Source organism: Dama dama, chromosome 5 (genome assembly GCF_033118175.1).
Source record: "Dama dama isolate Ldn47 chromosome 5, ASM3311817v1, whole genome shotgun sequence".
NCBI classification, from domain to species: domain Eukaryota; kingdom Metazoa; phylum Chordata; class Mammalia; order Artiodactyla; family Cervidae; genus Dama; species Dama dama.
Window position 1 is genome coordinate 91,351,676 of NC_083685.1, and position 14,227 is coordinate 91,365,902.

Sequence of the window (14,227 nt, forward strand, 5' to 3'; positions counted from 1 at the left end):
GACGTGACTGAGCACAGATCAAATGTTTGACAGCTCAAAAAGTGATTAAACAGTTTAGTGGTTAATCATATTCTTAAATTCATCTAAGCAATCATGTCAGGATTTATGGATATTAATTGATTCCTTCCTTGGGAGGATGTAAAAACACAAAGGCTACCATATGTTTTCACTTTTTTGTTTTTACAAGAGACACTGGCAGACTGCTATAATTGTTCTGTTCGGAATTTGATATGTAGTTCAGTTGGCATCTGGTAGTCTTTCCTGTCATACAGCCCAGGCTTACAGAACATGCTCATTCAGAAAATCCATAGGCTCTAAATCTAGAATGTTCAAATGTGTCTCGGAGAAACAGTTAAACTAATTCTTGATTTGATAGCATTCCCACAGCCAGAAAACTCATATGGCTTTGAGGTCAGTTCCCAAAAACTTAATACAAAACAAGATGAATCTTTTTTTCTCTGTCTCTCTATTTTTGGCCATGCGTAGCATGATGGATCTTAGTCCCTGTCCAGGGATCAAACCTGTATCCCCCATGGACCACCAGCAAAGTCCCAACAAGAGGAATCTTTTAATGAACCAGTAATTTTTATTTCAGCTTTAGAAGACAGAACCACAATATTGTCAGAAAATATCAATTATTCAGTAATTCTACCTTATCAGTAATTTAGAAAAGTATCTACTATTCAAGAAAAATTGACTGAAGACTGAGCAGTAGGGTCTTAGAATGCTGGTATAATTAGGACCAGTTTCCCCAGACCATCTAGTTCAAACTTCAGTGAGTTTGAGCAAAAGAATCACTCAGAAGACTTCTAAAAACATAGATTCTAGGTCTCACCCCAGGGTTTCTGATTCAGTAGGTTTGGAGTAGGGCCCCCAAATTTTCAATTCTAACAAGTTCTCAAGGGACCACACTTTGAGAACCACTGATCTCATTGGATTTTTCCTTTTAAAATGTGAATGTCAGCTGAGAGGACTTTTATTTTATAAAGAAAACCTTCTCCATCAATTTCTTTACCTAGTTCAAAAGGAAACAAGACTTCACAGAACTTAATGCATGAAATACCTATGCTTTGTTTATAAAAAGGAGCCTCTCCATGACCCAGTGAAATAGCTACTACGGTAGCTATTAAGGAACAAATTAAGGGACTGTAAAGTCCAGTGACTCATTCAAGGTGATGGTTGTTGTTTAGTTGCTAAGTCGTATCGGACTCTTTTGCGACCCCGTGGACTGTAGCCTGCCAGTCTCCTCTGTCCATGGGTTTTTCCAGGCAAGAATACTAGAATGGGTTGCCATTTCCTTCTCCGGGGTATCTTCCCTCATCCTAGGTTACTCAGCCAGTAAATATAGGAACTGAGGTTTGAACCCAGACAAAATGTGAGGTCTTAACCTATATTCTAGTCTGCTTCCCAAGGCAACAAATGAGAACTTAACTGTGCTCATTAACCCACCAAGAAGCTGTTAAGGAAATGAAATATTTAGAAAAGCTCCTTTGCTCTGCTTTAAATTTCCCTCTTTTGATCTCTAAGCCAGTTGAAGGATGGTTTATGATTCACTAATATGGATTTCAAGTCATATTTCTTACATAATACATCCTAAATTTGCCTAGATGATATTAAAGAGGAAGTGAAATATGGAAATCTAGCTATGGAAGCAGGGACATTCTGTACAAATTTGGCTGTCTCTTTGCTTGGTTCAGAGAAAGTAGTGGGTTAACACTTAGAGAGGATCCCACTGAGAAATTCAGTGAGATACTTATAGTCAAGGATAGAACAAGATTGTAATATTCCTGATCTGTCAAATTAGCAGAAATCTGGAAAGTAATACACATTGATGTTGAGGCTGAGGTGAAACGACCACTCATAAATTAGTTGTGGGAGTGCAAAAAGTGAGAGTGAAAAAGGCTATACAAGCCTGATGTCAAAACCCACCAAAAAATACAGAAGCTTTTACCTTCTTTTTATTAATATTTATTTATTTAGCTGCGCTGGGTCTTGGTTGTAGCACACAGGATCTTTAGTTGCGGCATGTGAGGTCTTATTTGCTGCCTATGGGATCTGTTTCCTAGATCAGGGACTGAACCCAGGCTCCCTGCATTGGGAACTTGAAGTCTTAGCCACTGGACCACCAGGGAAGACCCCAGATGCATTTACCTTCTGAGCAAACAATCTCACATCTGGGATTCTATTCACCAGGCCTCAAGAGGTATAACCTAAGAGCATAGATATTCTCAGATTCTACTCTTACAAAAGAAAAAACAAATCATAGACAAAGGATTTGTTGTTATCATTTAGTCTCTAAGTTGTGCTTGATTCTTTGTGACCCCATGAACTCTACCCTACCAGGCCTGTGTCCATGAGATTTTCCAGACAAGAATACCAGTGTGGGTTGCCATGCCCTCCTCCGGGGGATCTTCCCAACCCAGGGACTGAACCCGTGTCTCCTTTATCTTCTGCATTGGCAGGACGATTCTTTACCTCCAAGCCACCTGGGAAGCCGTCCCCGTGCCTTACACACCAGTAATTAAATGTAGCCAGTCTTGGAAAACGAAAACACATGCTCTTATATCCCCTACATCAAAAGAAAAACTGCATTCCATTTGAAGAACTATTCATTTACTGGCCATATTTTATGACTGCTGCTGTTTCATACTGTGAGGTTAACAACTTCTCCCATATAACAATGATGTGACCTAGAGGGAAATTGTTCCAACAGTGTGTCCTGGTCTATGGTGTATGTAATACTGGTCTATGGTGTTAGGGACTGTATTGATCCCCTCTCTCTGCAGCATAGCCATGGAACAGCATTAATTTGAAAGTGCTTTATCTAAGTGACAGCAGATGATATGGAAAAAATTGCAGCCAATAATTGCATGCACATCAGTGGAATCCTTGGGGGGAAAAATCCAAGTGAAGAATACGGTTTTTAATCAATCACCTATCCTCTTTTTCTCCACAGCTCGTCTCTTTGCACATTGCAGGCTTTAAAAGTGAAACGTTTGAGAAGCTCCTTAAGCACCTTTGCCATTGTGCGGACGAATTCAGGGAAATCATAAAAACTGACATGCGGAGACAGATGTTTGCTGAACTCTTCCTGCATTGTGACCGTGGGAAGGTAGGAGAAGCCTCTTAAAGCAGTGTTTCTCACACTATCTGTTGTGAAGGACCAGTCTTTAGGTTGTTGATGGTGATATTTTTAATATGTGGACTGATGATCAAAATGGATTACTAAGAGGGAAAAAGAAAATAAAAATACAATCCAAACGTATTCTAGTCTAAGAGCTATTAACAAACACAGGGAAGTAAATTACTGATTTATGTTTTTTTTGTTTGTTTGTTTTATCAGTTCCTACAATTTCTCTTGGTTTTCCCCTTCTTTTAAAAAGATTTTTTTGATGTGAATCATTTTTTTTTAAAGGCTTTATTGAATTTATTGCAACATAGCTTCTGTTTTATGTTTTGCTTTTTGGCTGCAAGACATGTGAGATCTTAGTTCCCCAACCAGGGATCAAACCTGCACCCCCTGCATTGGAAGGCAAAGTCCTAACCACTGGGCAATCAGGGAAGTCGCTTCTCTTCAACTTTAATAAATAGCTACTGATTAAAAAAAAAAAAAAAATACAGTCCACATTGTGTTACTACCAGATTCAAATCTGATTTATTATGTTACTTTCTCAAGTTGCTATAACATTTTCTAGATGCTATTTTCAATTCCTACCTTTCTCATCACACACAGACTGGTACCAGCTTGCAGACTACATCTTGAGTGGCACTGCATATGATTTATAACTTGGCTCTAAGTTTCTTTCCCGTTTTTAAGAGTGGGTTGCTTAGGATTTTTTTTTGCTTAGGATTGTCTATGCTGGTGTCTTCCTAGAGAAAGAGCTGCTTTTCTCTTTGGGGAATAGAAAGCCTACCACATTATATTCTGCTTCTTAAAAACAAGAAAGGTTTATATAAAAAAGTATTTCTAGGTATAGGATTCGAAAGTGAAAGTGAAAGTCACACAGTCGTGTCTGACTCTTTGCGACCCCATGGACTATATAGTCTGGAATTCTCCAGGCCAGAATACTGGGGTGAGTAGCCTTTCCCTTCTCCAGGGGATCTTCCCAACCCAGGGATTGAACCCAGGTCTCCCACATTTCAGGTGCATTCTTTACCAGCTGAGCCACAAGGGAAGCCCAAGAGTACTGGCATGGGTAGCCTATCCCTTCTCCAGGGGATCTTCCCAACCTAGGAATTGAACTGGGGTCTCCTGCATTGCAGGCAGATTCTTTACCAACTGAGCCATCAGGGAAGTTAGGAACGCACTGTTGTGCTAGGACACCAAATGACTTTGCAAAAATAGATTCCAACTTTACTGAAATATATTTGTTTATGAACCTTATGCTTATTTGTTTGTACCCCCATATTCCTGAAAAGATTTAAGAAAGGTTATGTTATTCAGTCACTTAGTCATGTCTGACTCTTTGTGACCCCATGGACTGCAGCCCGCCAGGCTTCCCTGTCCTTCACCATCTCCCGGAACTTGCTTAGATTCATGTCCGTTGAGTCAGTGCTGCCATCCAACCATCTCGTCCTCTGTCATCCCCTTCTCCTTCTACCTTCAATCTTTCCCAGCATCAGAGTCTTTTCTAATGAGTCGGCTCTTCGCATCAGGTGGTCAAAGTACTGGAGCTTCGGCTTTAGCATCAGTCCTTATAAAGAAGTTTATAAGAATAGATAAAAAGCAACAAAAGAACAGATTTTAAAATGTAGGATGAAAGAAGAAAAAGAGCATACTAAATGAAGTTGGAAACAAAGCTGTAAATGCATACTATAGTGACCTAAATATTTGTTCTGGGTTGTCTGCAGATCTGAATGTAACCTCCTAGTAGTGAATGTGAAATATGACATATTATTGATTATATGACACAATAGTGTGTGAAACACACTATTGACAGTGCTTTTAAGATGAGTGTGAACTGGAGCTAAGAAGAAGTACAGAAATTTGGGGATAAAAAGTATAGTTAGAAGTTTCAATATTCCATCTACGTAAAAGTTTCAAATCTCACGTAACAACTGATTGCCAACTTTCCGCTTAGGTAGGGTTTTTGGATCGTCAGAGGACATTGGCCTTGCTGGAAACATTCTATGACCAAAGTTCAAAAGTGCTCAGAGGTATACTCCGAAATCCAAGACAATGTAAGTGCCACCCAGAGGGAGTATGCTCAAGCTGGAGTGAAGCAGTACACGGATGTGATAAAACAACATCATTCTATCACCATGGAATCCCTCCATATAACACCTCCCTTAGATCATGATGGCTATGTCTAGTTGTTCATGCCATACAATGATAATTACCATTACCATCTAGTTGAACTAGATGTGTTTTCACTACAGTGCAATACTAAAAGTTGTTAAGTCAGAATTGAGCTAAATTCAAATGAAGGGCTGCTTTAGTGACAACCTGAATGCTTTGGAAATTAAGTTGGTAATGGTAATTCCAGTTTTAATGTCCAACTTAGAATTCTAAGATTTCTAAGAAAAATTTTTTTCTACCAAGCATTTTTTGATTGAAATATAATTGATGTACAATATTGTTAGTTTCAAATGTACACAATGTTGATATTTTCATATGATAGGAAATAATCACCATGATGACTCTAGTAACATTCTGTCCCCCTACATAGTTATTATGATTGACCATATTCCTTATGCTGTATATTATTTATTATTTAATAATATGACTTATTTATTATATAATTGGAGGTTTGCATGTCTTAATTCCCTTCAACTGTTTCACTCATACCTCAAACCCCCTCCCTTCTAGCAACCACCCATTTGTAACTATGAGTCTATTTTTGTTTTGTTTTATTTGTTTGTTTTAAAGATGTAAATTAGATCATGTGGTATTTGTCTTTCTCTGTCTGCCTTATTTGACTTAGCATAATACCTTCCGGTGTTGTCAAAAATGGCAGGGTTTGAAGTGGAAGACATTTGCTCTTTCCTCAGCCCTATGCTATGCTTATTGTGGGAGGACTAAGAGGAGAGGATAAATTCTGTTTGCCTTGAAAGTCTAAGCTACTCTTCAAGCATCAACAGAAGAAATCATGTTTATTTCCATACATTTTAGGAAGGGATTATTTCTAATTTCCAGTAGTAAGCATCTTTTATGTTCCTTTAGATACCTTTTTGTTTTTTATTGGGTTGCTGGGAAATGTAATTGATAGTCATTTAAAGCAATAGTTCTGTGGGCACCATTACTGTGCCTACTGCTTTTTTTCGTTAAGTTATTAGCTCTGATTCTACATTATAGATCAACTGTTTAGGTAAATATTTTGTTTTCTGTGTTAGGGCCATTTGTTGAATTTGGAGAGATAGACTTACCTGAGTTCTGGGGAGACACGGATAATCAGAAACACATTTATGAAGACTTTGACAAGGTTCTCTTAGAGATGGATACATTACCTTCTGAAAAACATGTTAGCAAAACCCAAAGTAAATTATCAGCAAGCCCAGAAGATCAACATGAACACTATAGAGAATCATCACTACCACAAAGCCCACCAGAACAGCAGAGAGGGGCAACTGTGGAACAAGGACCAGATGGAATTTCAACCAGAGAACAAGAACAACCTGAAGAGTCAACTGGAGAACAAGAACTGAACGAAGAATCAGTATCAAAAAAAGGAACCTACACAGGGTCAACTCCAGAACAAAGACCAAGTAGAGAGTTAATAATAGAACAAGGAGTACCACAAGGAACCCACATCGAGTCAACAGCAGAACAAGAACTTCCCGAAGAATCAATTACAACAGAAGGACAGCATGAAGGGTCAACAACAGGACAAGGATCACACGGAAAGTCAACTGAGGAACAGGGATCACTCAGAGAGTCACAATCAGATCTTGAGCAACCCAGAGAGATAATGGCAGGACAGGAAGCACACAGAGAATCACAGTCAGATCAAGGACCACACAGAGGGTCAACTGCAGAACCACAATCACCCAGAGAAACAATTCTGGAAGAAGAACAGGACACAGACTTCACTTCACAATTGAGTAAAGGTAGTATTGTAGGAGAAAGTAAAACATCCAGGGAATCTATTTCCTTTGAGCATACTGAAATCCCTCCACAGGAAGAAAGGACTCAAGGACAACCATACGAAGAGCTACTCTTCATAAGTCCTGAACTGCAGGAGAAAACTGGAGTATCAAGCCCAGAAGATCATCTTTCAGGTAGTAATATCACTTTCCTACATCAGCTCCTTGTTTTCTAGAGCAGTTTTTAAAGTATGCAGAAAAATCTTCATTTCAGTTAGGATCTCTTTGTGACATATAAGGTCATGCAAACTGCAGACATATTTTGCTACTCAATATGAGTCTAGACTTTCAGCAATCAGTTACATGCAAACTAGAAAGTCTCTACTGTCAATTTACCTAGAAATCCCTCTACACTAGAAGCCCATTTGTAAGGAAGAAATCTGGTAGTATTACTTGTAAAAATTTTCACTGGACTTCTGAAAAGGCACAGAAGCTGTTTTATTTTAAATGGAGTATCTGATATTAGAAATCACTTTTTAAAATTTCTTTTATTTCAAATTTCAAAAGTATTTCACTTTTTTCAGTTGCATATAAGATGTTCTAGAAGAGTTTCTGAAGGTCATTTTTAAGACAGAAAACACCCTGGATTTCAAATATTTACTCTGCAGAAGACTTTTCTTGGGAATTGCCTTTGCAAATTTATGCCCCTTTAGTTGAAGAATTATAATCTTTTCGAGAGCCAGTCTCAATGCCACTTAAGGCCTCAGTTGTTGCTGCTGTTCAGTCGCTCAGTCGTGTCTGACTGTCTGCGACCCTATGAACTGCAGCATGCCAGGCTTCCCTGTCCTTCGCCATCTCCCAGAGCTTGCTCAAACTCATGTCCGTTGAATTGGTGATGCCATCCAACCATCTCATCCTCTGTCATCCCCTTCTCCTCCTGCCGTCAATCTTTCTCAGCATCAGGGTCTTTTCTAATGAGTCAGCTCTTCGCATCAGGTGGCCAAAGTATTGGAGCTTCAGTATCATTGCTTCCAATGAATATTAGGGTTGGTTTTGTTTAAGATTGACTAGTTTGATCTCCTTGTAGTCCAAGGGACTCTCAAGAGTCTTTTTTAACACCACAGTTCAAAAACATCAATTCTTCAGTGCTTAGCCTTCTTTATGGTCCAGCTCTCATAACCATGCATGACTACTGAAAAAACCATAGCTTTAGCTTTATGGACCTTTGTTGGCAAAATAATCTCTTCTTTTTAATATGCTTTCTAGACTTTTTTTTTTTAATTCTAAACTTCTACAGTCCCAAAGAAAGTTCTTATTTAAAACTCATAAGAGACGGGTAACCTGTGTTAAGGATTTTATACTATCATTAGCTAATTTGAAATCTTTCATTTTTTCAGCATTATATTTATTTCTCCCCAGAACAGGGCTACTAATTTCTGGTTCTCCTTACATAGTGGGGATACAGCCTGAAAAATTAGTGAAGTTACTGTTAATTTTGACTCTCTGTAACAGTCATCCAAAATAACAGTGTCTAAAAAAACAAACAAAACCAAAACAAAATAATGTCTAAACAAAACAGGAGTTTCTTTGTTTCTCATATAAAAGTCAAAACTTATTTGACGAATCGGCCCCAAGAAATCAATAGTGGCTCGAGCTCTTTCTGCCTTGTGTCTCCTCCAGCCCACTACTTTGCTACTCAATGTGAGTCTAGACTTTCAGCAATCAATTACATGCAAACTAGAAGACAGCTAACCACCATGTCCACATCCTGACCAGTAGGCAAGGAGAAAGGAAAAATGATAGACATTACATCATTTCCTTTCTATCTTGTTCATTCATCAGAATTTAGGCACATAGTGACACCTGCTGTCTGGGAGGCTGGGAAATATAGCCCTCATTTTGCGTGGCCAAATTTGGGTACAATACATAGCCTTTGTCACAGAGTTGCTCTCAAAAACTAAAGCTATTAAGTGATATCTTTGTGATTAAGTTATTAAATGATACCATTATGATACAACATATACAGGAAAGGACCCGAAAGAATGTTTTTGTGTTCTATATGCAAGATATTTCTTTCATTTATTAACTTTAGAATACATAATGTTCAACTCATAGGCATTTCTTTTATACCTTTTAGAACCTGCTAAAAAGGAAGTTCAGAAAGACAAATCCTGCGAACCCAAGTCCCAAAAAATAGAAGGAAAGTCATGGACAGGTGACTCCTCATTTAATTTTCCTTTCTTTCATACTCCAGAGCAAAAACATTGTGAAAGTGAAGTTGACTATATTATGGCATATGTATCTTATAGGTGAACTTCTGACTTGTAACTGGAACATGCAGTATGCCAAACATGAAGATGAGGAACAGGCAAATTTAATCTATGGTAACTCGAGGTTCGCAGGTACATGTTAACAAAGCCAGTAAGAACAGATGGCACTCTAATTTGATAACCTTTAATTTACTGTGGTTCCCAATGGTGAGGACTGGACTTAGCCGAGGCACAATGGCAGGGTGACACTTGCACTATTTTGTCCTTGAGCCAATGGGCCTAAACATATTCAAGATGACTGTTTGAGGTAGTAGTGTACACCTAGTGCTACTGTAATGCTCTTTAAAGCATATACATTAGTACAGTTGTTCCATGAATATCATCCACCCAAAATTTCCCCCCACCACAAATACCAACATTCAAGATGCTCAAACCCCTTATATAAAATGGACTAGTATTTGCATATAACTGATGGATCCTCCCACATACTTTAAATCTAGATCACTTATAAGACTAGTACAATGTAAATGCTTTGTAAATAGTTGAAAATGCAACGTGAATGCTATGTAAATAGTTGCCCATGTGTGGCAAATTCAAGTTTTGCTTTCGGGAACTTTCTGGATTTTTTTTCCTGAATATTTTTGATCCACAGTTGAAGCCACGGATGCAGAACCTGCAGCTACAAAGGGCCAACTGTATACAATTTTTTTTATGGTTATGTGGCCCTGAAACCACTTTGAAGCTATGATCCAGGTATACAAAGGGAATTAGATATTAAAACAATAGAAATCATTCCAGCAATTCCTCTCCCTTGTAGTTCCACATCTAACTGTGTGAGGCAGATGAGGCTCTGTCTCGTTTTTGAAGACTTACAAAGGAAGATCTACTCAACAGAGAGAGCAAAGAATAGCTTTTAACTCTCAGTAAACCATGTGTTTAACAAGAATTATCCCAACAAGTATTCATATTTTACTGCAATTCTATTTTATCATTTTACCTTTCACCAACAAGTAGTAGAACTTAAAAGATAAAAAAATTTTCCTCCTGTCTGCAGTTTCTTTTCTCATTTAAGAATGGATCAAATAGCAAACTTCCTATCCTCCAAATATTTGGTGAAATTGTATGGCATTGGTTAAGCTCCTGTTGCCTGCTACTTCATGTTCCTCTTCTCCTGATCTTACTGCTTTATTTCAGTTTTGCTCTACCATTTTGACAGTTGCATGGGTGATTCTTTTTAAGTTACATCAGATCTCATATGGAAGGCATCAGGGCATGAATGATTGAATTAGTTAATAAATCAATCGTAAATCACCGGGCTCTTCTATGAAATATACTTCATGTTATAACATCAAGCTTCAAGATAAATATATGAGTCAAGCCTCCTGAGGGAGAGGTTATAGTGGTGGTATTTACAGACTTATTTAACTAGCCAGTCTAGACTGCAACTGGCTTCAGGCACAACTGAATCCCAGGGCTCAATAATAGCAGCAGGACACTATCTCTTTGCCTCTCAGCCCTTCTTCTCTGTAACTTTCAGTTTTAGGTAGTTTTCTCTGTATTGTGGCAAAGATTTCCATGAGAGCATCTCTAAGCCTATATCCTACTAGTTCAGGAGTCAGAGTACAAGACCAGTGATTCTCCCCCAGTAGTTGCCCCAAAAGTCCTGGGGCTAATTCTCATTGGCCTATAGTGGATCCCATTGCTGTCATATGTGAATCACTAGCTGGACCTATATCACATGGCCATCCTGAAGCAAGGGTGGGTGAGGCTCAGTACCACCTGATACATCAAAACTGACAATCAGGGAGAGATGTTTTCTCAAATTAAAAAAAAAAAAAAGGAGAGGGACTTCCCTGGCAGTCCAGTGGTTAAGACTCCACACTGCCAATGCAAGGGGCATGGGTTCGATCCCTCTTCGGAGAACTAAGTTCCCACATGCCACCAGGCGCGGACAAAAGGATGAAGACCAATAAATAAATAAATAGATAAAAGATACATTTAGGGACTTCCCTGGTGGTCCAGTGGTTAAGACTCTGTGCTGCTGACACAGGGGGCATGGGTTCAATCTCTGGTCAGAGAACTAAGATCCCACATGCAAAAAAGAAAAAAGAGAGAGAAAGAGAGAGAGAAAATGAGAACACAACCAAAACCCAAACTTTATAAAGGATATATTAAAAATAAAAAGGGAGTACTGTCCTCATGAAGGCAGCATAGACTCCTGGTAGGAAAAAAGGTAGTAGATATTCATTACAATATGTACTCATATATTTTCCCTGAACTTTGATAAAATTGTTCATGTCACCATTTGATGTATGTTTCTTGCTTGATAGACCTGCACTCAATTATCAGAAACATTCAGTCTTACAAGGAAACAAAGGGTAGGAGTGCCTTCAACGGAGTTTCCTTCAACCTACTCCAGTTTGTGCAGCTCCTGGAGACATTTGTTGGTGAAGATTCCCCCTTGAGTGTCAGTGAAGCCCTCACCTCCTTTTTTAAGAAGGGCTTTGTTGAAACCAAAGAAGAGAAAATGAGTGGCTTAGAAAAGGTGAGTAATATCATTTACCAATAAAACAAGTGAGGTCACTATTATAAAGAGATATGTATACCTATGACTGATTCATGTTGATGTATGGGCTTCCCTGGTAGCTCAGACAGTAAAGAACCTGCTTGCAATGTGGGAGACCTGGGTTCACTCCCTGGGTTGGGAAGATACCCTGGAAGTGGGCATGGCAACCCACTCCAGTATTCTTGTCTGGAAAGTCCCCATGGACAGAGGAGCCTGGTGGGCTACTCTGAGGTCACAGAGTCAGACACGACTGAACGACTAAGCACCTGCATCTGGGTGGCAGAAACCGTCGCAGTATTGTAAATTAATTATCTTCTAATTAAAAATTAAAATTAAAAAAATATATCGACCTCAGTTCCTCCTAGACTAGCTCTTCTTAAGTACTTATTTTGGTTGTGAATGCTTATGCTAATTAGGTACTTAATTAGCATGGCTATTAAATACTTCATTTTATTGTCAAATGTTCTAAGATCACACTCCAGAGAATTCATTCCTCTAATAAGAACATGATTGCTGATGGCAGGAGATGGTTTCTTATATAGCTGTGTTTCTGCTCCTCCAAAGCTTGAAGAGTAGATTCCGAGGAGCAGATATTTGCATGTGCAAAGATGTGTGTGTATGTGTACACTGTCCGATGTGTGAGTACATTTACAAATGCACATACATAAGGGTATGAATGTGGCTTGAATACATATTTTCGGGTACACCAAGGTAGTGGGCTTCATCTTTCTTAAGAAATTACTACTTGAATGAAATATGCAAACACATTTGCTGATAGGAACAATTTATGTACTGTTATATGAGATATATAAATTAGGTTCATCAAGCATATTCAGTAACTTTATCAGTCTTGAGTCTTCTCAATCTAATTTAGAGTTGATATTCCTTTTTCCTCCTCAATTGAAGTTCCCATCATTTAACCAAATGGTATATATTCACTTTCTTTTATCAATAAAATCTACCTTGATTAGATAAGTTACTATCTAGTTAACATAATCTAGTAAAAAATCTAAATGGTAAATAAAATTAATGTCAGACCAATGTTAAAAATAAGAAAGAATTTTTGAACACATTTTTTGTTGTTTGAAACACTATCATCCATCGCCCTTCACTACAAAACATATTTCATCAAGAAGCCAGGCAGGGACTTCCCCGGTGCTTCAGTGGCTAAGACTCTGAGCTCCCAATGCAGGGAGTCCAAGTTCACTCCCTGGTCAGGAAAACTAGATCCCACATGCTGCAACTAAGACCCAGCACAGCCAAATAAATAAATAAGATTAAAATAGATAAATAAATTAAAAAAAAAAAGCCAGGCAGGAACTTCCCTGGCAGTTCAGTGGTTAAGACTCCATGTTCCCAATGCAGGAGGCATGGGTTTGACGCCTGGTTGGGGAGTCGGGGAACTTAGATCCCACGTGGTAGAGAAAAAAAGAAGCCAGGCAGATCACCCAATGTGTTTATCACATTGCTGAACAACTAGTAATTGAATGGAGAGGAATGAATCAAAGATTTTCGAGGAGTGAGTCCCCTTCCTAAATGAATGTGTTTTAGTTCAATGCAGAGAATGCCTGCTTTCTAGCTTAGAGGTGAAACATAGAAAATGTTTATTGAGAGATAAAAAATGATATTAAGAGAATTAAAATTAAATGTTTCATTTTACCATTCATATCCTGCTTAGTCCCAAAGTAAAGCTGTTTCTGTAAAAAGTGCTGCTTTTTGTGGGGAATAAGCAAAAGATGACAGCTAGCATGTGCGTGTGTGTGTGTCTGTCTGTCTGTCTGTTAGTTTCTCAGTCATGTCTGACTCTTTGCAGTCCACCAGGCTCCTCTGTGCATGGAATTCTCCAGGCAAGAATACTGGAGTGGGTAGCCATTACTTTCTCCAGGGGAGCTTCCTGGCCTAGGGATTGAACCCTGGTCTCCTGAATTGCAGGCAGATTCTTTACCATCTGAGCCAGCAGGGAAGCTCACCAGCTAGCATAATAAACAGATACATCTTCTGTGCTTTGTTATTCTGTGTATGCCCTAGGCTAGACAAAATGCTTCCCAAATCCAACGGGAACTTCTCCTAAAAGCCCTCTTTCAGAAGTGGGACAGTGATGGCTCAGGCTTTCTGGATCTGAAGGAAGTTGATGAACTCTTGTATACATACAAGGAAGGAATGGAAAAAGAATCTATGAAGAAAGGTAAAAACAAAAGAATTTTCTTAAGTTATGGTAACAAGGTGGCTTCAGGTTTCCCAGTATTGTGATATGCATGTGTGCTCAGTCGTGTCCGACTTTTTGTGACCCCATGGACTTCAGCCCACCAGTCTTCTCTGTCCATGGAATTTTCCAGGCAAGAATACTGAAGTGGGTTGCCATTTCCTC

At 38.8% G+C, this 14,227-nt stretch overlaps 1 protein-coding gene across 1 annotated transcript in view; it reads left to right on the forward strand.

The window, feature by feature from the left end:
• The window catches only part of EFCAB5 (EF-hand calcium binding domain 5), a 91,856-nt gene that overhangs the window by 51,968 nt on the left and 25,661 nt on the right, over window positions 1-14,227 (forward strand). Inside the window, exons 9-15 of the mRNA XM_061142987.1 lie at window positions 2,957-3,112; window positions 5,082-5,181; window positions 6,334-7,218; window positions 9,161-9,238; window positions 9,333-9,425; window positions 11,624-11,838; window positions 13,888-14,044. Of these exons, the coding sequence (XP_060998970.1) occupies window positions 2,957-3,112; window positions 5,082-5,181; window positions 6,334-7,218; window positions 9,161-9,238; window positions 9,333-9,425; window positions 11,624-11,838; window positions 13,888-14,044 (1,684 nt within the window). The remainder of the gene's footprint in view (window positions 1-2,956; window positions 3,113-5,081; window positions 5,182-6,333; window positions 7,219-9,160; window positions 9,239-9,332; window positions 9,426-11,623; window positions 11,839-13,887; window positions 14,045-14,227) is intronic.